Source organism: Rattus rattus, chromosome 5, assembly GCF_011064425.1.
Source record: "Rattus rattus isolate New Zealand chromosome 5, Rrattus_CSIRO_v1, whole genome shotgun sequence".
Lineage (NCBI taxonomy): Eukaryota > Metazoa > Chordata > Mammalia > Rodentia > Muridae > Rattus > Rattus rattus.
The window spans coordinates 112,576,240-112,597,551 of record NC_046158.1 but is presented as its reverse complement, the minus strand read 5'-3'; the positions used below and the strand labels follow the sequence as shown (position 1 = coordinate 112,597,551).

The 21,312-nt window shown below is 48.5% G+C and overlaps 1 protein-coding gene across 1 annotated transcript; it reads left to right on the top strand.

Annotated features, from left to right (window-relative positions):
- Positions 1–9,993: 9,993 nt before the first annotated feature.
- Lrrn4 (leucine rich repeat neuronal 4) lies at positions 9,994–20,499 on the top strand. The gene is made up of 5 exons (XM_032902360.1): positions 9,994–10,082; positions 11,044–11,724; positions 12,683–12,887; positions 17,889–18,026; positions 19,128–20,499. The coding sequence occupies exons 2-5, from the start codon at positions 11,064–11,066 to the stop codon at positions 20,329–20,331; spliced, it is 2,208 nt and encodes a 735-aa protein (XP_032758251.1). The 5' UTR covers positions 9,994–10,082; positions 11,044–11,063; the 3' UTR covers positions 20,332–20,499.
- The last annotated feature ends 813 nt before the right edge of the window (positions 20,500–21,312 follow it).

Here is a 21,312-nt window from a genome sequence, read left to right as displayed (position 1 = left end):
GCTCTGTCTCTTTCACTCCTATTGGTATCCTCCAGACATCACATGTCTTCCACATGCACACCTTGCCTCAGCACGGTTCTCACCTCGGCACATGCATCCAATCAGACCCTGTCCTTGGAAGCAGCAATAAAATGCAGCACGTCACCAGAAGGCTTTTGGTACATTTCTCTCCATAACCTCTCAACAAATGCAGCCCAACTACACAGTGTAAGGAGAACTAATACATGCGTGTCATTAGCAAAGAATCCTTCGTCACGTGTCCTTTCACGTGCTTGCTTCAACAGAACATCCCCTCTCCTGTGTCTGCTTCAGTGAAACGGTCCTTCATGTATTTGCTCCAGCAAAAACACCATCTGACAGACTTTCCAAAGAACCCTTAAGTTTCCACTTCAGATGTAACTCTATGAACCCTGCAACTTTTATACCGGTGTTGCCCAAAACATTCTTGTAATTCCCCCCTTGGAAGTCCCCAGCAAGATCTCAGCTACATTAGAATGTCCTCACCATCAGCAAAACTGCATTATCCCCACGATGGGAAATATCCAAGACTACGGTGAGATTATGATAAAGAATTTTTTAATTTTTTTCCCTTTTATTTATTTGCATTTCAAATGTTATCCCCTTTCCTGGTTTCCCCTCCAGAAACCCACTATCCCATTCCCCCTCCCCCTGCTTCTATAAGGGTGCTTCCCCACCCACTCACCCATTCCCTCCCACTTCCCCACCCTGACATTCCCCAACACTGGGGCATCAAGCCTTGAAGGGACCAAGGACTTCTCCTCCCATTGATGCCTGATGAGGTCATTCTCTGCTACATATGCAGCTGTTTCTCCTGAGAGGCTCTGCCAGAGCCTGACAAATACAGAGGCGGATGCTCGCAGCCAACCATTGAACTGAGAATGTGGTCCACAATGGAGGAGTTGGAGAAAGGACTGAAGGAGCTGAAGGGGTTTGCAACTCCATAAGAAGAACAACAATGTCAACCAACCAGACCCCCCCCCCAGAGCTCCCAGGGACTAAACCATCATCCCAAGAGTACACACGGATGGACCTATGATAAAGTAATTTTAGTGAGTGATTTTAAAAAACAAAACTCTGCCTGACGATGATGATGATGACTATGATGAAAATGAAGAGGACAGCAAAGGAAACTTAATGATGATGATGACCTGTGTGTGTGTGTGTGTGTGTGTGTGTGTCTGTATGTGTGTGTGTCTGTGTGTGTGTATGTGTGTGTGTGTGTGTGTGTGTGTGTGTGTGTGTGCCACATGCCAATCTAATGGAGTCATTCCTCAGTTGAGGTTCTCTAGTTTGTGACTAGATTGTGTCAAGTTAACAAAACTAACCAGCTTTGCCAGCAACTCCTGAATTATGGACTATTTCCTTAGAGAGTCCATAAAAATTTTCAGAAAACTGATAATCAGCAGTAAAGTTACAGGATTACTAATACATTAGTAGGAATTAGTAATCACATATTTCTAATTAATGTTATTTTCAATAATGGCCAAATGCCATTCCTTTTAAAGTCTGCTTTAAAGCAAGCAAACAAGCAAGCAAAACAAAACAAAAGACCCCTAGTGTCCCAGTCCTGAGGCTGTCATGGCTGCCTTCCTCTCAGCTCTCATCATTGACCCTGGCCAGTGTGTTCATTCGGGCGTTGTTGAGCTATGACATCATCCTGCCACTGGGTCTGTGACTTCCTTCTCTCCCATCTCAGTAAGAAGAGTACCCACCCCCAGCCCTCTGGGTGTCCCCTGGAGGCTTCTGAAGGGCGTCACTCCTGCAAATGCTCATCTCTTAAGTATGACTGATTTTCCCAGCTTCCCAGCCAGCCTGTGAATGCATTCTGCCTTGGGAGGGGTGACAATCCTGGCTATACATCATTTAACAGTGCTGCAATGAAGCGGTGGGATCTAGACCGTCTCCTACTATATCTGGGTGGCCTCAGTTGACCCGACCGTAGAACACAGCAGAAGCGACACTATGCAGCTTCCAGGCATAGGTAACGACATGTGTGCCATGTCTAACCGGCCGATCATTCTCCTTAGGAGCCCTTGCCAACTGAACTGTCCCAATAAAGCAGACCTTCTAGCCATCCTCAGAACAGTACCAGCCATTGAGTGAAATCATCCGCGTTCTCAAATCCAACCCAAACAAAGCTGACTCTTACCTACGACTTCATCCAATGCTACTGGAAGTTAACGAGCCACAAAGCCAAGCTCTGACAAATTCCTAACCAGAAAATCACGGGAAAGACTACAGGGACTTGGCTAAAGCCCCTAAGGCTTGGGTTCTGTTAGAACTATCCATAGGATCTTTCATTTCAAATGGTTCTAAAACTGTCTGTTGTCCCCTCTTCTTTTGAACCTAACAGCAAAACTTGCCCTGGGGCTGGGGAGTGGGCTCAGTGGTTTATTAAGGACACTGACTGTTCTTCTAAAGGACCTGGGTTTGAGTACAGCACTCACATTGTGGCTAACATCCATAGGTTACTCCAGTCCCAAAATAACCAACGCCTCTTCTGGCCTCTGAGGACACTAGGCACACATGTGGTGCATAGACATACATGTAGGCAAAATACATGTACACATACAATTTGGAAACTATTTAAAACTTGTCCCAGTGTTTTACCTCCCTGGCACTAGGAAGAAGCACTAAAAAAGCTAACACACATTGTCTCCTGTTTTTGGCCCACACCTCTCTTGCTTATGTCCACACAGCCCACCCCTCTTATTCAAATCACAAGTAGCTCTCCCTTGCCTGTTTGCTCAGAACCCGACTGGCTGTGCTTGTCTAGGGAAAACCATTCTCAATCTCCTGAGTCAAGTTTCCCTGAGTTTTCTCTAACCCTCCGCCTGTTCCTGCCCAGCTGCCTTGGCTTCCTCTGCTTCACCTCTCAATGCTGGTTTGACCTGCCCTTGTCTTCCTTGGTGTACACACATTCCTTGGATGAGTACAACCCATCAATTTCCCTTAGGGATCGTCTATGTGCAGATGCCTTCCAAAGGTTGCTACTCCCCAGCACTTGGGGGGAATTCCAGAGAAACACAGTCAATTCACTCCTCAGCATGTCCTCTGCAGGCAGAAGAGCCATCTCCAATTGAACATGACCCAGAACAGAGCCTACACCTAATCGGTTGCATTTGTAGATTCCTGTCTTGGTCCACCCAGCTCTCAGCCAAACACCTAGGAGTCACCTTGACATCTCTTTCCCTCTCATCACATAAATTAGTTTCCCATGGCAACTGTTAACAAATTACACAAATCTGGTTGCTTAAAATAACAAGCAATGCTATCCACTCATAAAAAGAGAATGAAATTTAATACATAATATAATGTGGGTGGGTCCTGAAAATATGTTTAATGAAATAACTCAGGAACAAAGGACAAATGTATTTGATTCCATTTACATGAAGTACTTTAAGTAGACAAATGAAGGGGGAAAAAATACAGTAGACGTTACCAGAAGCTAAGGAGGCAGGCTGAGGGAGCTGTCATTTAATGGGTACAGTTTGTTGGAATTGATGAAAGTCCTTTGGGTGTTTGTTTATGTCCGCTAAACACAATCTAGAGTTATTTGGGAAGAAGGAGTCTTAGTTGAGAAAATGCCTCCATAACACCTCCTAGTAGACCAGTAGGGCACTGTCTTGAGTAGCAATTGGTGTGAGTAGGCCCAGCTAACTGAGGGTGGTACCACTCCTAGGCTGGTGGTGCCATGTTCTCTTTGCTAAACAAGGTAACATTTACCCCCTCTGGAAACTAAATGAGCATCTTACAGGCTATTATTCATCCTACCATACTCATTTCTGACCTATTAATAGCTTATGTTACTTCTAATTACCAACCTCTTGAAGATTGAGTATTTGTCTTTGCCCTTCCTCTTGGGCCAGCAACAGCACTTTTGTCCGGGACATCTACAACTTGTCCTCAATGGAAAATAATTCAACTTCTGCTTTTTCCTTCAACCACCACAGCAACCTTTCACCTCCGGCACCTGATACATGTCCTGTCCGTCTCACTCACGTGATAGCGCCGCTGCCTACCTCCCTCCCCACTCACTAGCTGCTGCGTACAAAGACCTGCTTCTGTGACTCAGACACAGAAGGATCTTTCACACCAGCCCATGGAACACACTGCCTGCGACCCTGTACTTGACACAGCTCTTCCTCCTCCAGGGTCCAAAGAAACAATGCCTTCTGATGACCATTTCCACTCTCTTTCCTCATCCCTTCATAATGCTCACAGCAATTGGTAAGCACCGTTTATCTGCTTACTGTCAGGAGAGAAAGGACTATGTTGGCTCCAGATTTAGAACAGCCGCTGAGTACAGAATAGGCATTCCCTGACTTAAATGGATGAACCTAACACCATACCCAAAGCCCGTAATTGTCTAAATATCAGGTTCGGGATAAGTCATTTATGTCTCATACTTCTTATCCAAGTGTTCAGAACAGAGAGTTCCGAGAGACCCAGGCAGATGGTGCAGCCATCATCACAAATAGGTAGGAGATAGATAGATAGGTAGGTAGATAGATAGATAGATAGATAGATAGATAGATAGATAGATAGATACATACATACATACATACATACACACATACATACATACATACACACACACATACATACATACACCAACAGTTATGTGAAAGAGAAGACACCCACTTACCCACCCAAGGATCTCATAGCAACAGTTGAATATAATTCCTGGAAGTGACACATGCCACTTTCTATAATCATTGATGAAGCAAAGTTTGGAAACATGTCCTTACCCAACTATATGTGGGTTAGGAGGCACTGTCCTACCACACGGCCAGAAAAGGGGGAATATGAGATGCAAAACTGCACCTCATACCTATAGACTTCGGCACATACTGAATCCTCTACCTCAGAGGCTCTCCAGAGCTAACTACCTCTCTAATCATCACTTACTTTTTTTAAATTGATTTAGAGTCTCACTATGTAACCCTAGCTTGTCTGAAGCTCACTTTATAGGCCAGGCTGACATTGAATATTGAGACTCCCCTGTCTTTGTCTCTGAGTGCTAGGAGTGGAGGCATGAACCACTATGCACAGTTATCATTTACCCGAACTTCATATAAATGGGAACAATATGTACTCCGTGTGCCTGACTTCTGTCAAACGAAACAACCATGGAGACTCAGCTGTGGTTTTGGATGTGGCATTTTTTCTCTTTTGTGACAGTGCAGTAGCTCATTGTATGCCTACACGATATTTTATGAATTAATTTTCTTATTTAAAAATCTTCCGGGTTGTTTCCAGTTGCAGTTGTTGTTTTCAACATTCCTTCTCTTGAGTATAAGCTTGGGGTATTGGATGATAGGGTACATGTATGTTATCCTATGACATTCCTATGAACTGTTCTTTAGGATTCTTCTTGCTCCATATCCTTGGCAGTATTTGGCATTGGTTTTCTCTGGTCTTTGTTTTACCTCCCCCCCCCATTTTTGGCCATTGCGATGGTACATAGGAGTGTCTCATCATGGCATAAATGTGTATTTCCATGGTGTGTAACGATTTTCAGCACATACTTACCTGCCTACTGGACAATACACATGTCCTTATTGTGAGGAGCAGATGAAGTCCTGAGTGAATGTGTATTATTGACATGGGTACAGCCATGTCAAGGACCCCGATGTCTAAGACCCATTGATGGCAAAGCCTTCTCCTATCCAAGTGCAAATGTTGAGGAAAACTAACTGACCTTTAGCTGAAACCAGTGTGTGCAGAGACGACCAGCTGCAGCATCCTCATCAGGACACACAGCCCAGCCCAGCCCAGCTTTTCTGAATGTATGTCCCTCCTTCATTTCCTGTCACCCCAGTGAGGCCAATTCCTAAACCACGCAGGTTACTGCCCCTTCTTCAACAAAACACGGTTTAACATACACATTGTACATGTAAGTTGCTGTAGAAAAATGGTAAGAAATACTACCCAAGGTTCTTAAGATTACAAATCATTGTTAGGGTTGTGGGACTTGAGCATTTTTATTTTGTAAGGATTTTCCTAAACACATTAGAAATCTAAATACACTTAAACCTGATTGTTCATGTCCAAAACGTTCCAAATAAACATAGCTAATCAGAAATAGAAAGGCACAGAATAATTAACGTGCATCCAGCAAATATTAAACAAGTGCATTGTTAGTTTTCTGCTACTGTAAAACCAAGGTAGTCAACCACCTTACAAGGAGGAAAGAACACAGGTTCAGAGGTTTCAGTCTATAGTGGAGTGCCCATTATTTGGGGTCTATGCAAGGCAGTGCAATATGGCGGTAGAAGGTAGTGGGACAACCCTGCTCACTTCCTGCTGGGCAGGAAGGAAGGAAAGATGAGGAGCTGGATCTTAAGAGCTCCTTCAAGAGCACATTTCTGATAAGACAGCTTCCTACCAGTAATCTCTACCTCTTAAAGTTTCCAAATACCTCCCAGCAATGCCAGGGACAAGAAACCAAGAATTTGGGGAGCCTTTGAGGCCATTTCATGTCCAACACCCAACACATGTATCATGGAGGAGTTCTGCCAGATACAGGGATGAACAAAGAGTACACTGAAAACAGCTCCTGGCTCAGCTCCTTGTGATCTGGTAGTGCGCTCACACTGTGATGTGAGTGGTGTCTTCTGCTGGAGGCCAGGGTCCAAGTCTTATTCAGCTTTGGACTTCGTTTTAAACGTGAGCACCCAACACATACGCCAGCATGTGCACAGAGTTGCTAATGCAGCTGATCGACTAGACAAGTGCCATATGCACTGGGTAGGATTTACAGCCATTGTCCTCAGAAAGGTAAAGCAGCTCTAAGATGACAATCCACATCCCGTGTCCCTCTCTAAGGTTCTTTGCTCTCTGGTGCCCTCCGTAGCTGTGGAGAACTCCAGAATCAGTGTGTGAGCACAGCCTGTGCCAGCTTCATATCACCCCCTACATCTACAAGCAAAAGGAAGGGACAAATTTGTGCCTGGCCCCTCAGTTCAGTTTGAATCTTTTCAATGATGGATTTGGTTTTTTTAACATGGTGCACTCTTACATTCTAAACACCCCACAAGTCCCTATGTTACACATTCCACAGATACCTATGTGGAAGTCTTACTGATGCCAAGAGGTACAGCCCCGGTCTCAGCTGTCACCATCTTACTCCTTAAGACCCCTTCCTCACTGGCAGGTTGTTAGTGAGCTCTTGAAGCCTTTGTGCCGCGTACCACTCCAGAGAGCAGGCCCTTTTCGGAGACTTTACAACCTGGCACCACGTCCTCCCACAATCGCCCTCCCATTTCACCAGCTTATCTCAAGTGTCAGAGAAGAATGAAGCTTTACTCATCACATTCCAACTCCAGCAACTGGAGGGGAGCCTTTCCCAGAACCAGCTGGCATCTGCAAGGCCAGGCTGATGACGCCTTGGCTGGGCAGTCACCTGGCCAGCCCCTGTCACCCTACTGCAGGCTGCCAGCTATGAAAACACAGCCAGACAAGACCCCCTTGGAAGATCTCCGGGGCAACCAATATCTGGGGTATATATTCTGACAGTCCTTGGGGCAGGGCAGAATAGCACAGGTCAAAAGTCCTAGAGTTCTTACCAATGTTTAGCATTCAGGAAGCGAGTGACTTAATTCATGTAGGTCAGGCTCCCACTCCTCCACCAGGGCAGGAGAGACCCGGGCTATGAAGAAATGACCCGGAAGGAGATTTATGAGAGTGAGGTCAGCCTTTTCCTCGCTAGCTAGAAACTCACAACTATGTGACTTCAGGCAAACCGTGATCCTCTCTGGAACTCAGTTTTCTGTCTCCAAAATGGAGAGGGTGGGGACAGAACACATTTTTCAGAATACCCAGATGGCTCACCCATCATCTGCTCCAGAGCACGGTCAACCTTGGGGACTTGAGTTTCCTTATTGAGGGAGAGTAGGCAGTACCTTGAGAAGACTCAGTGAGAGAACGCACACGAACCTGGGACCTAGCAGCAGCAAGTACTTTAATTGTAAAGTGGGAGGAGATGATGGACAGCAGAAAATACTGTACAAATGCAAGGCTAACCCAATGCTTAAAAAATGAATCCTAAATGAACCCACACAGGGACTGACATCCGTTTCCCCAGCATAGGGGCCCAGTTGGATAGCACCAGGAATCTATCTGTTGAAGCAGCCCAGCAACCCAGAGGACCCTGCTTAGACAGCATATAGAATAGATGGGCCAGCTCTCGCTAGCACCCACACAGCAGGCAGCAAGCAACACAACAGGAAGCTGATTAATAGCATGCGAGCTCCAGGTGAGTACAAGGTGATGCTCTCAGGGCCAGGGGCTGTCCCTATCCACTCCCTGCTAGTACACAGAGGAGTGTCCCCAACATGGTTTCTTAAGGTCCTATTTTTTTTTAAAGATTTATTTACTTTATTTATATGAGTACACTGTAGCTATCTCAGACACACCAGAGGGAGCATCAGATCCCACTAGAGATGGTTGTGAGCCACTATGTAGTTACTGGGAATTGAATTAGGACCTCTGGAAGAGCAGTCAGTACTCTTAACTGAGTCATTTCTCCAGCCCCCTCAAGGTCCTATTTTATAGATCTTCCAGATCTATGAAGGTCTTTCCTCCTTGTGTCTATATGAACTGGGTATTTATATTTCAATGGGTTCTGGTCCTTCTTTCCTGTTGTCTCCAACTGAACTCAGCAAACCCCTGCTGGCTTCAGAGGAGGTAATGGCTTGACCAGGGTGGAGAGAGGGGCTTTGATATTGAGAGAAGTCTGAGGCTTCGATTCTTGGGTATGCAACTTTGTCCAAAGCATTAAGGATTTCATGGTTGGGCAACAGTAGCCAACCTCTGTTCCCCTCTCTGTCCCATCTTTCCCTGGACTTCTACAACTCCCTTCCACTCACCCCTCCCTCCCCATCAACCAGTGGTGTAGTGTTTCTACCACCAGGGCTAGGACTCAGACTAAGAAAACCCTGAGCACTGAGCAGACTTCTCTTAACCTAGCTCAAGCAAAGGCGGAATGCTTCTGAACAAGGCCTCAGCAGGCCCAGTCTGAAACACTTATCTTTGAGACATTGCATGAAGATGACTTCAAAGTAAGCCGCCAGGGACTAGTAATCTCCTCAGACCAGTGTGCAAGGTTCCTGGGACTTCTCAGAGATGTCCAGATAAGTGCTGACAGGAGGGAAAACAGGAGGCTCTGGTCACACCGGCTATAAACAAAGACCTGGGGCTAATAGCCCAGCCTGCTCTCAGTCTTCCCGGTGGGCCTGGAAGAAGAAGCAGGATAGGGCCCAGGAGCTCTGAGGGAGAAAAGCATTGTCTGCTCCAAACAGATGCTGCAGACAAAGCTGTGTCGCCATGTCCTCAAGGGGACCTGCAGGTTTTGATAATCGGGACCCATCCTCTCAGCCTCCGGACAGAAATGTCCTCTCTGCATTCCTGGTCTCGTTTTATTCTCACCACATTTCAGAAGCAAACACCGAGTCGTCACTGAACTGGGTCTCAGAGCAATCACTCTTCTTGGGGACTCTTGCATGGGTTTTGAGCTAGACCCAGCTGGAAGACTCCCCTGTAGGTGTGTGGTCACAAACTCTGCAAGCCTCCGGGAAACCACCCCTCCCTCAGGAAAGGCAGGCTCTTTCTCTCCCAGTTCATCACCTCCGCCCATCCCAGGATGATTGGAATCACCTAGAAGAGAGAATAGGATTCCCGTGAGGTGACCGTGCTCCCTTACTGGGCACCAGCCCCCGCTGCTGGCTTCTTTTCTCCAGCTTGGGAAAAGTTTAGTAAGGAAAGAAGAGGATGGCGAGGAGTGGGGGTGGGGCGAGGGCCGGGAATGCCAGGTCTAAGGAAAGAAAGGCCTGAGGCGGGAGAGAAGGAGAGGGATGAAAAACAACAAAAGTCTTGGTGGAGAAGGAGGGGCTTCAGGGCTGAAGTGTCTCAAGCTCCTCCTGGAGGGAGCTGGAGGAGGGGCAGCCGGGACCCAGGCTTCTTCCCTCTGACCTTCAGAGCTGACCCGGGAAGTCACTGGTTCCTGCAAAAGATTGAGGACCTAAGGGGGTGCTACATCCCAGTGGGACAGTTTCCAGGTAAGTAAGGCATACTACAGGATACTGTAGCGCCTGGCTCCAATTCCCAGCAACTTTCTCACCACTTTAACTCCCTCGGGAGGGGAGTCTTTCCCTTAATGGTGGCTTAATCGAGCCTTAATGGTGGCTCAGAGATTGGTGTTCAGCAAGGAGCAGGGCGAGAATCTAAAGTAACATGGACTCTCAGGCAGGACTTCATGCCCTGCTTAGAAGCCACTTTGCCATTCCCAAGTCAGTCCATAGCCAGCAGAGCTACTCTCCTCACTGTTGCAGAAGCACTGCTAACAGGGCTGGCCAATCCCTCCTACAGAGGACTGACACCCAGGCTGGCTTCTGTTAGAACCTATGGGGGACCAGGAAATGCTTGATTTGAGGATCCCAAGTCTTGTGAGTGTCTAGGGCTAAGGCAACCTAAGCGTCCTCTTAAGAAAGGGACCCCAGAACTTATTTTATGCAAACTAGGAAGTGGCAGGGCCCTTGTCTTATGAAAAAGTTAGCCAGGCGAGTGCTTCTAGGGCTTTTAATCTGGAGGTGTTCACGAAGTTGCTTAACCCGGGGTTGGGGAAGCGGGGGTTTACAGAAAAACAGAAAACAAACAACCTTCTCTCAAAAACTCATAAAAGGGGGACCCGGGAGCATGAGGGCGGGGGTCCTGGAAGAGTCAGATCAGGCATGGAAAAGATGAGGGAAGGGTCCTGCTAGAAAAGCAAAGAAAAGCAGGTGTGGTGGATCCTGCACCAGAGATGAGGAAAAAGCTAGTCTCCACCTGCTCGCTCACAGGCACGAGGTGGGGATGAGGGTGAGGGTGGGGGTGCCACACCACACACACACACACACACACACACACACACACACACACACACACACAAACACACACTCTCACACACACACACAGAGCAGGAACTTTGTGTTCCCCTGCCTTTTGTTCCGGGCTTTCTCTGAAATCGTGGACCCTCGGTAGTCTTTCCCTAGAGATTTAAGATGTGGTGGACGCTGATGCTGCAACTGCTGCAGCTCCTGCTTCAACTGCAAATGGTGCAGAGTCACAGCCTGGAGGGACTTTCCCAGGGCCAGATCCCTCTCTTCCGACTCACTCAGCTGGGAGTCTGGGACAGCCACGACCGCCGCCCCAACGACTCTTCCTGCGAGGGGCTCCCCGCCGCGGGAGCCACCACCCTGAACCTAGCGAACCGCAGCCTGGAGCGCCTGCCTAGCTGCCTGCCGCGCACGCTGCGCATCCTCGACGGTAGCCACAACCTGCTGCACGCTCTTAGCGAACCTGTGCTCCGCCGCCTACCCGAGCTGAGCGTGCTCACGCTGCACCACAACCGCATCTCCGTTCTGCACTGGGACGGCAGCACACCGGCCGGGCTGCTTGAGCTCGACCTCAGCCACAACCTGCTGGCCGAGCTGCCGCCCTGCGCCGGGCTTTCGAGGAGCAGCCTGAGCTCGCTGTCGCTAGCCGGGAACCCACTGCAGGCGCTGCAGCCACGGACCTTCGCATGCTTCCCAGAGCTGCAGTTTCTCAACCTCTCCTGCAGCAAGCTGGGCCACATCGCCCAGGAGGCGTTCGCGGGGGTGGACGGTGGGCCCCTGGCGGCGCTAGAGCTCTTGGACCTGAGTGGCACGAACCTGGAAAGAGGTGAATGCGGTGTAAGGGCTACACATGTATCTGTGGGGAGGTTGGAGGTTAGGGTTGCGTTCTTCCAGAGGTGGTCCCAGAAATTAGCCTCGTGTGCCCAAACTGCCCCACGATCACAGAACTGCTGACAGTCTCCGGATTACATATGAGGAAACTAAGGCACAGGATGGTGGTGTGACTTTTACCAAAGTCCCCAGATCCAAGCCGAAGCATTTCATAGGCAGCCACTGCGTTCTGGCTAGATGAACGCTATGAAATGGCGGGGTGAAGTTATCGTTTGAGGCCGATGACAGATAAACTTAGCCTCAAGCATGCTGATGGGAAATTCATTGATAGCCCCCTCCCCCATTGTTTCTATGGATGCTGGGTCCTTTCAACAGAATGTAGGAGGGCGGTGCCTTTGAGTCTAGAGCATGATTGTATTGTTCTTCAAAGGTACTTCATGTGTCTATAACTACTGTTCACCACACCCACAGCCGTGTGAGGAAAGGTAGCAGGGGGCTAGAGAGAACAAGGAAATATTCTTCATAATTAGGAGATTGCAAAATTGAGTTCCTGGAGCCTCTTCCAACCGTGTTCCCTCTTGTCCTTTCTTACATTCCTTGAAAGCTCTCCACTCTTGGGAGGCAACGGGGCTAAGTCTGGGTATTTTGTATGTGGAGTTTAACCAGAGGCTGTAACAGCAGCAGGCTTGGAGACAATATCATTGTTACATACTCACACCTGTTTGGCCGCGGGGTGTCCATTGCTTCTCTGTGGTCCGAACCAGCTTGGGCTGTAGGGAGGATTAGGTATAGCTGAGAACGAGCCTTTCCTGATGCTGTACCAGTGACCTCGCACAGCCACTTGTTTCTTTATTGCTAGTTCTGGTCCCCTGGGTCACTCCTTTCTTTATTGCTGGTTCTGGTCCCCTGGGGTTTTGTTCCTTGCTGTAATGGATAATTCCCTTTGACTTCAGTTGAGTCTGAGTGGATCAGAAACCTGCCAAAGCTCAAATCCCTCTACCTGAGAAAGATGCCCAGGCTGAAGACACTGGAGGGAGACATTTTCAAGATGACTCCCAACCTGAGGCTGCTGGATTGTCAAGAATCCCCAGCGCTTACTTCTGTCCACACGGAGATCTTTCAAGACACACCCAACCTGCAGGTCCTTCAGCTCCAGAAGTAAGTGATTTTGAGCCCATTAAACTATATATTGAATTTTATATGACACACTAGACCTTACTGTTTCTGCCCCTGCTCTTCCAAATCCTCTTGGGTTTGTGTTCTCCCTCGTCTTCCTCATGGTGACTTACGAAGGCCCCAGACAGTCTCCACAGCCTAATAACTAGCAATGAGGAGCCAAGGACTGCAGGCCTCCTCTCCACTGGAACCCCCTCCTTTCCCCAGATGATGCCTCTTCAGTCCATCCCAGGGTAAGAGTAAGGTTAGGAGGGAAGGAGAGGGGGTAGGAAGTTTTACCATGCGGTAGGATCTGGAGTTGGCCCTTTTATTCTAGTAGCAGCCTCTGGCCTGACTTCTCAGAGTAGTAGGATACTAAGGATGACCCCAGGCTACCTTCTGTGAGTGGGGCCTACATCTGGGACTTGTCATTAGACATAGAAGCATCCTCTTTTCTCCCTTGTGTTTTGGTATGGATGGGAATTAGAGGAACTTCCAAGCCACTGTCCAGTCTTGTCTCCCCACTTGGAGTTTATAGATGGGTAACTGGTCAATAAACCCCATCTCTCAGTCTTCCCTTGTCTTGAACAGTGTGTGGAGAAATTCTCTTTGGGATCTGAGTACCTCCGCCAGCCCGTTTACTCGATGCTCTCAGCCCTTATGGTTTCTGTTGAATTTAAGCCTAGAACAGCTCTGTTTGAACTATCCAGTTATTTAACAATCTGCTCTGGGTCACTGACCATTTGTAAAGATTGAAAGCGGGGGCGCTGAACCTTACCTCTGCCGTGAGGTGTTATGTCCCCTGACCCACTTGGGCCTAGTACTTTTCAGGGGTGGAAGGCCTGACTCCCAGAGTCCTGTGAGAGGGTCTCTCAGAGGCACTAAAGGGCTTACCATATTGTGGCTAAGGGTGGTGTCATGGCTAAAAATCCCAGAGAAGCCTAGGAGTGGGTCTTCTTAGCTCTCTTTTGCCCAATGCGGGTGCCAAAGATGGAACTCTGTTTCCTAAACAGTAACCACTTGCCCCTCATCCAGTAACCATCTACTGAGCACACATGGTAGGAGGGAAAATACTTTGTGGCTCTGACTCCTTTGAGCCTGACAAAAATACAAAGATTCAAAAGAAAAGGAATTAAACATTGGAAAATGATACAGAGCAAAACAGAAATGTAACAGTGGTGTTCTCTCTGGAGCTTTTCACATGGGAAAAGCAAATGGGAATCCTTGAGTCGGTTTCTGGTTAGTGGGTGTCTATAGAATTGGTAAAAGTGGGACTAGAGCAGAGGCTTAGAAAGGGGCAAGCATGAGGACCTGAGTTCCAGTCTCTGGGCACTGCAGGCATGGTGGTGCACATCTACGACACCATCAGATGGATGCCGAGACAGGTAGAGTCCTGGAATTTGCTGACCGGCCAGCCTTGGCTAAATGCCGAGCTTCCGGTGCAGTGCAGAGTCCCTGCTTCAAAAAATAAGGTGGAAGGTGATGAAGAGGAGAACATCCCGATGTCAACCTCTGACCTCCACAGGCACATGCATGGATACATATTCCCACATATACATTGGCATGTCTATCTCTCCCCCACCCCCGACCCCTGCCACACACACACTAATGATAATACTAACTGGTGGTGATGATGGTGGTGGTGGTGGTGGTGGTGAAAGTGGTGGCCATGACAGAAATGATAATATGGTTCTGACTCCCAAGAAGACCACAGTTTAGTATAAAAAGCAGATGTCTGCCAACTAGCACAAGCCATCAGAACCCCCAGCAGAGGTCCACACCCTGTGCTACATTATAAAGCAGGTGGTGGTAATGGGACATCAGGCTGAGTAAGAAAGATGTGTGAGAGCCATAGCTCTTTGCAGTCCATGTTGCCCGTGATGAGTTATAACTGGATGTGAAGGGCGGGGAATTAAAATCTAAGAGAGTCAAGGAGCTCAGGGGGTGTGAGGAGCCCAGGTCACAACTTCTGTTAGACTCCGGGGAAGGAACAGGAGAAAGCCCGGAGTGGATCTGCCATTGTTAGGTGTGAGAAACTGTAAATATGCCCAGATTTCTGTAGGCTTGGCCACCTCCTTGTGATTGAGACAGAAAGTAGGGGTTTGTTGCTCCTAATCCTGGACCCCAAGTGCCGAGCTATTGCGGGGTGGTAGACTGTGACAAGAAACTTGGTAAGGTTACGTGGGTTCAGAAACCCTGGCCCTCAGACTTGACAAGGTCCCTGTCACATGACCATGGCATCCCATGGAGAGGACTTTGACAATCAGTCATGTAAGGCCAGCACCCTGAAACCCCTCCACATGCAGATGAGGCATCCCTAACATCTCAGACAAAGCCAATAGAAAGCATCTGGTTTTAGATCCCAACCCATCCCAAAACATGCATAAGACCCTGTCAACAAGGAATAAAGGCTTGAGAGTTGTTTCACCAAGGACTGGCTGGGAGCATCTGTCATATAAGAGCTGTAACACTCTTGGGAAGAGAGTTTTCTCCTGAAGCTTTTGCTGCTGGGAGCTGCTGGAATCTCACTTCCTGAACTCAGCTCCTAGCCAGCTCCATGTAGTGCTCCGCCATGCCAGAGCAATGGTGGCTACAGAAGAGACCTGGCAGCTCGCCCCAATCCAACCTCTGACCCCCACCTCCTTGCTCACCCTACCCACCATGTAGCACCTCACTGCTCTACAGCCACAGTGGCTGCCTTAATCCAATTCCCCTCTCCCCTTCGGAAGGTCAACTCCTTGGTCACTCCCCCCAGGCCAGAGCCCCGCAAATCTCCACAGAGAGTGTTCGGTACACAGACCAGCATGTGATAGTCTAGGCTGATCTCCCAGGTAGTAAGAGGTGCATGGAAGATCCGACCCAGATCCCAAGTGACCAGGGATGACACCGCCCTCCATGGGTTGGTCCTTCCCCCATTGATCAGTGAGAAAATGCTTTACAGCTGATCTCGTGGAGGCATTTCCTCAACCGAGGCTCCTTCTCTCATAACTCTCTAGCTTGTGTCAAATTGACACACAAAACCAACCAATACAGTCTTAGAGCCCTACATCATCCGCCCCCTATAAGACTGCCCAGACCACAGGAACTACCAAGAATCATGTGAATGAAAAAAGGGCATTGTGTAGGTTTCCAAATTTAGGTGACATCCTCTACTTAACAAGGGCTAACTGCAACTTAGAAACTATTTCCTGGATGAGCCTTTTGCAGATGACTCTTACCTGTCAATTCTTTACTTGTTCCTTTTAAAATACATTTAAAGCCAGGTACAGTGGAATATGCCTTTAATCCCAGCAGATGCAGATATATCTTTGTGAGTTCAAGGTCAGCCTGGTCTATTACATAGCAACTTCAGGCCAGCCTGGGCTACATAGTAATACCCTGTCTCAAAATAGATAGATAGAAAGATAGATAGACAGACAGACAGACAGATATTGAGCTGTGTATTTTAGAGTTCCGAATGGCAGCTCATATCAGTCAGTGGAGAGGGCCATGGTTTCAGTTGTTCTTGATACACTCAAGAACGCTGCTGCCATCTGTGGTGTCCGTCTTTGCTCTTCACGTTGTGTCAGTGCCGTCTGTGAGGGCTAACAGTAAAGAGGCTGGGCCCCTGACGCCGACAGGGCTGCAGGGCACTTCGCTGTAGAGCCAGTGGGCAGAGTGGCTTCCTGTTGGCTCTCAGCTTTCTCACAGTTTCCTGTGAGTGAGCTGACATGCGGGACTCGTTCAGCTGTGTCTCCCTACAGTGCACGGGAAAGCCTTGACTGGTGTGGTGCAGCAGACGCCCGTGCCTAACTCACAGGAGGCAGTCAGGGAAGATGAGGGAGTAAGAGGTAGCCGTACACTAATCAAGGCGTTGTAAAAGTACTGGCACCGTGACGTCAACTATGGCCCAACTCCACTGCGTCTCATTTCTGTCTACATCACATTTGCCAATACCCTGCTGGCCTGAGTATGTCACCACGTTTCCAGGGGTCTAGAAATCCATGCTAGCTTTTGATGTGGAGAGGTGCCATCACACTGTGTGTGCTTACAGAGGAAAGAGGACCCAGGGCCATTTTTACAAACAGCCCACCATACCCAGCAATGGCAGACCCACTTCAGGCGCTCTCCTCTTTCTTCCATGGAGTCCAATGGAATCTTTGTCCTCGACCTATCTCTCCTCTCTGGCTCTCATGGCTTATCCAGTGGTGTTTTCACTAAGAGTTTTGGATTGAGGGTGTGCATAGCTCAGTGGTAATATATTTCCCTAGTATGTGTGGGGCTTTGGGTTCCATCTCCAGCACTGGTCTATAACAATAGTATCTACTATCTGCTTTTTGTATAGATATTTGTATTTACTCACGCATTCATCATCACAGACCCTGGATAGAAAGCACTTGGCATGGGGGTATTTTCTTTATACCATATGAAATAATGATGACAGAGTTTGGTTGGCAATATAGGAGGCCTAAGGTCATTTTGGGTTCTATTCAAAGTTCTATCGCTAACATAATTGTTTCTTCCATAATACATACATAATGCCTCTTAGAAACATTTTTTTCTTTTTTAAGATTTAATTATTTGGGAGCTAGAGAGATGGCTCAGTGGTTAAGAGCATTGACTGCCCTTCAGAGGTCCTAAGTTCAATTCCCAGCAGCCACATGGTGGTTCACAACCATCTGTAATGGGATCTAATGCCCTCTTCTCTCATGCAGGCATGCGTGCAAATATAGCACTCACATACATTAAATATGTAAATATATATTCTTTAAAGATTTAATTCTTTGTTTTTATGTCTGTGCACCACAGAATCCAGAAGATGTGAGATCCTCTGGAGCTGGAGTTACAGCTCCATGGTTGGTAGACACCATGTAGGTGCTGAGAACTGAGCCCAGGTCCTCTAGAAAAGCAGCCAGTACTCTCAACCACGGGGCCACCTCTTCAGCCCTCATGGGACCTAATTGTTCAAATTGAACCTTAAAAGCATGGCCTAACTGACCAGTGTACCTGTTTGTGTCATTTCAGTTGCAGCTTGAGCTCCTTTGGTCCTTGGACTGTGAATTCCTCCCAGGTCTTGTTGGTCAGCCTCTTTGGCAACCCTCTCATTTGCAGCTGTGGGCTGGCTTGGCTTCTCGTGGATGCAAGCAAAATTGTCTTGCACAGGTAACACCTTTACCAAGTAGATGGCTGTGAGGTGAGAGTCAACCTTCCAGAGCTGGGGCTGCCCCAGCTTCTGTCTCGTCCATCTGACCGTGTGAGCACTCACCCCATGTAGTCACGCTGGGGGGATGGAGGCCCTGCTTCTATTGCAGCTAGCCAGAAAGGGCAAAGAACACGGGAAAATGGACTTAGAAGTTTGTAAAAGGAACGGGCTGCCAGAGGGTGCTCACCATTTCCACTCATTCATTGGCCAACAGTTTACTAATTAAACTAACTGCAAAGGAGGCTGGGAAATGTAGTCTACAAGCCCTGTGGGCAAAGCAAGAACGGTTGTACAGTTTTCCATTTTACAGACAAGGGATGGAATCAAAACAAGTGAAGGACTTGATATATCAGCTCATGGAGCTGTTGGATGTGGGAGGAAGTAGTCATCTTCGTCCACATCTGTGCTCTTAACTACTAGGCCCTTTGACCACCCAAGAGAGGGCCTAGCTCTCTTGGCCATTCAGCCTAAGGCCAGTACTTACAGAGCTTTCTTCTGGCAGGAAACAAATTCTAATGGTATCTCTTGGCTCAGAAGAGCTTTTCTCTAAGACATACCAGGGGAACCATACCCAGCAGGCGAGGGAGACGGGTGCTAAGGATCTAGGGATGTCACCAATCGTGAGCACTCCTAGACCCCCCCCCCACCAGCTAATTGCTCCATTTTGGAATCAACCATCCTCAAAAGCCCAGCCGTTCCATTCACTACTTTGATTCCAGTGGCTATCACCAAATCCCTTAAAAGTTGGGCACACCATGATGTTAAAAACGATGTTGAGAGTACAGGCTACAGCCAGAAACTCTGGGGTCATTCTACTTCCCGCTGTAGATACGTCTGTGCTCTGCCATTTGCTTGCTATAGCATCTTGGGCAGTTAGCACCTCCTATTTCCTTCTCTGCCCAGAAGGGATGACAGGACTTCCTTCAAAAGTTTCCTGAGCCAATAAAATGGTGTTACTAGATGATGTCTGGTAGAGATGTGTTGGCAGAGGAGACGCCCCACATTGAGGATTAAAAAATCTTGAAATCCAAGTATCTCCTAATGATTGGTTTCCCTTACAGGGCAGCGGATACCACATGTGAGCCTGCTTTAGGATCCAAGGGCCCCTTCTCAGGACCTCTCCCCCTCTCCCACCTGACTAATGTGTGCAGGTCAGACCAAAACACCACCCTCCTGGCTTCAAACCCACCCCACGTCCATCACTCAGTTTCTGCACCACGGACACAGGAGCCTTCCATTGGACAGAGCAGGGCCCTGTCTGCTCAGCCCGAAGGACGCCAACAAAATATCACCAAAGTCCCCTCCCTCACCAGGGCTCCACCCACACAAGGATCAGGGACCTACAGAGATACTTCAGAGGAAACCGCCCAGTCTACCACTAACTCTGAGGTAGTTTACAGTCCCTCCAGGCCTCTGCCTGGCACGGCCAGTTCAGGGGCAGAGCAGACTGACACATATATCCTTGAGCCCAGTATCTCATCTGCCTCTACCCCATTGGTCAGCAAATACCTTGAACCCTTGCCTACTTCACCGAATCCCAGGAGCATATCTCAGATCAACCAGAGGACCCAAGCTAACCCCAAGGCTTTCCACACAGATCCTCCACAGGATGAGATTCCAGTTTTGCTCTTAGACGATGACAGCGAGGAGACGACGACTCAGGACCAGGTGGCAGCACCTCGCCAGGACGTCTCTTGCGATTACCACCCCTGCAGGCATCTGCAGACCCCATGTGCAGAGCTGCAGAGGCGCCTCAGATGCCGCTGCCCTGGTCTCAGTGGACAGGATACCATTCCAGACCCTCCCAAGCTGCAGGGGGTGTCGGAGATGACTGACACGTCAGTGCTCGTCCACTGGTGTGCCCCCAACTCAGTGGTGCTCTGGTATCAGATCCATTACTTGGCAGAAGGAGGGCCTGGGAACCAATCAGTAACGGACATCTATGCTACTGCCCGACAGTACCCCCTGTACCAGCTGTCACCAGGCACCACCTACCATGTGTGTGTACTGGCAGCCAACAGGGCCGGCCTGAGCCAGCTGCAGACCTCGGGCTGGAGTAGGTCATGTGCCACCTTCACAACCAAGCCCAGCTCCGTGGTCATCTTCTGGGGACTGTGCACTGCCAGTGGTCTGTTACTGGTTAGCACCCTGGTGCTGTCTGTGTGTCTCTGGAGGCAGCGCTGGAAGCCACACAGGCAGTTCCATGGCACGCACCTGGTGGCCTTCAAGAACCCAGCCAGGTCTGAAGAAGTAACTCAGTGGTAGTGACTTCCTGGCCTGTACAAGGCCTTGGGTTTATCAGCAGCGTTCGTTGGAGGCCTTGCGTTTATTTCCAGCAATCAGAGTAAACAAACCATCAGCCTTTGACCACCTGTGGAGGCTCCAGAACTTAAATTATCCCAGCGTGTCTCACTCAAAGCACATCTGCCTGCAGGAATGTTATGCTGCCTAAGGATAACATGAGTTCCACCACGTCTCAAGCCCACACGGAACTACACTGCTTCCTCCTCTTGAAGGAACAAGTGTCACTGTTGCATGTAGTTTTAAGAGACCATGCTTGCTCCTTGCCTAGTCTTCTTGCCAGTGCTCCGACTTAGCTCCCAGCTCCGAGATCACACTGCTGCTGGCTCCACTTCCACCCTGCCTGTTCCAAGGCCAGGGTGGCTACAGGGTGTGACAAAACACCGTGACCGAAGCAACTTAAGGGTTATTTACTTGTGGTTCCCGAGGGTAAGAAGCTGGCAGCAGGCAGGAACAGCAGTTGGGGCTAAAAGTTGACAGTTCAAATCTTGAATCACAAGCAAAAGCTTTTGGCAAACTGGGAATGGCATGTGACCTTGAAAGCTCAGAGCCGTTGGGGATTTAGCTCAGTGGCAGAGCGCTTGCCTAGGAAGCGCAAGGCCCTGGGTTCGGTCCCCAGCTCTGGAAAAAAAAAAAAAAAAAAAAAAAAAGAAAGCTCAGAGCCTGTCCCCAGTGACGCACTTTTTTCCTAAACCAAAAATTCAAAACACCTGAGACTGGGGACATTCTCATCCAAACCACCACTGTGGCTAAGCTGATGTTCTGGGATGCAAAGACAGGACCAGCAACAGTTGCACAATGCAATAAAGCCTATGTTTCTGTCTCTAACTTCTCTTTCAACAGTTCAACAAATGACTAAGGTCTTCCTGTATAGTTCCACATGTTGGGGAATGTTTTTATGCAGTGTATTGGAATGCTGATTTCTGTACCTGGAGATCATCTGGG

What these genes read in the sequence shown, in the direction of transcription:
- Lrrn4 (XM_032902360.1), top strand. Translation starts at nt 11,064, where the DNA reads ATGTGGTGGACGCTGATGCTGCAACTGCTGCAGCTCCTGCTTCAACTG. An exon ending in CAGGTCCTTCAGCTCCAGAA is followed by an intron (nt 12,888 to 17,888) that starts GTAAGTGATTTT and finishes GTGTCATTTCAG; the next exon opens with TTGCAGCTTGAGCTCCTTTG. An exon ending in AGCAAAATTGTCTTGCACAG is followed by an intron (nt 18,027 to 19,127) that starts GTAACACCTTTA and finishes TTTCCCTTACAG; the next exon opens with GGCAGCGGATACCACATGTG.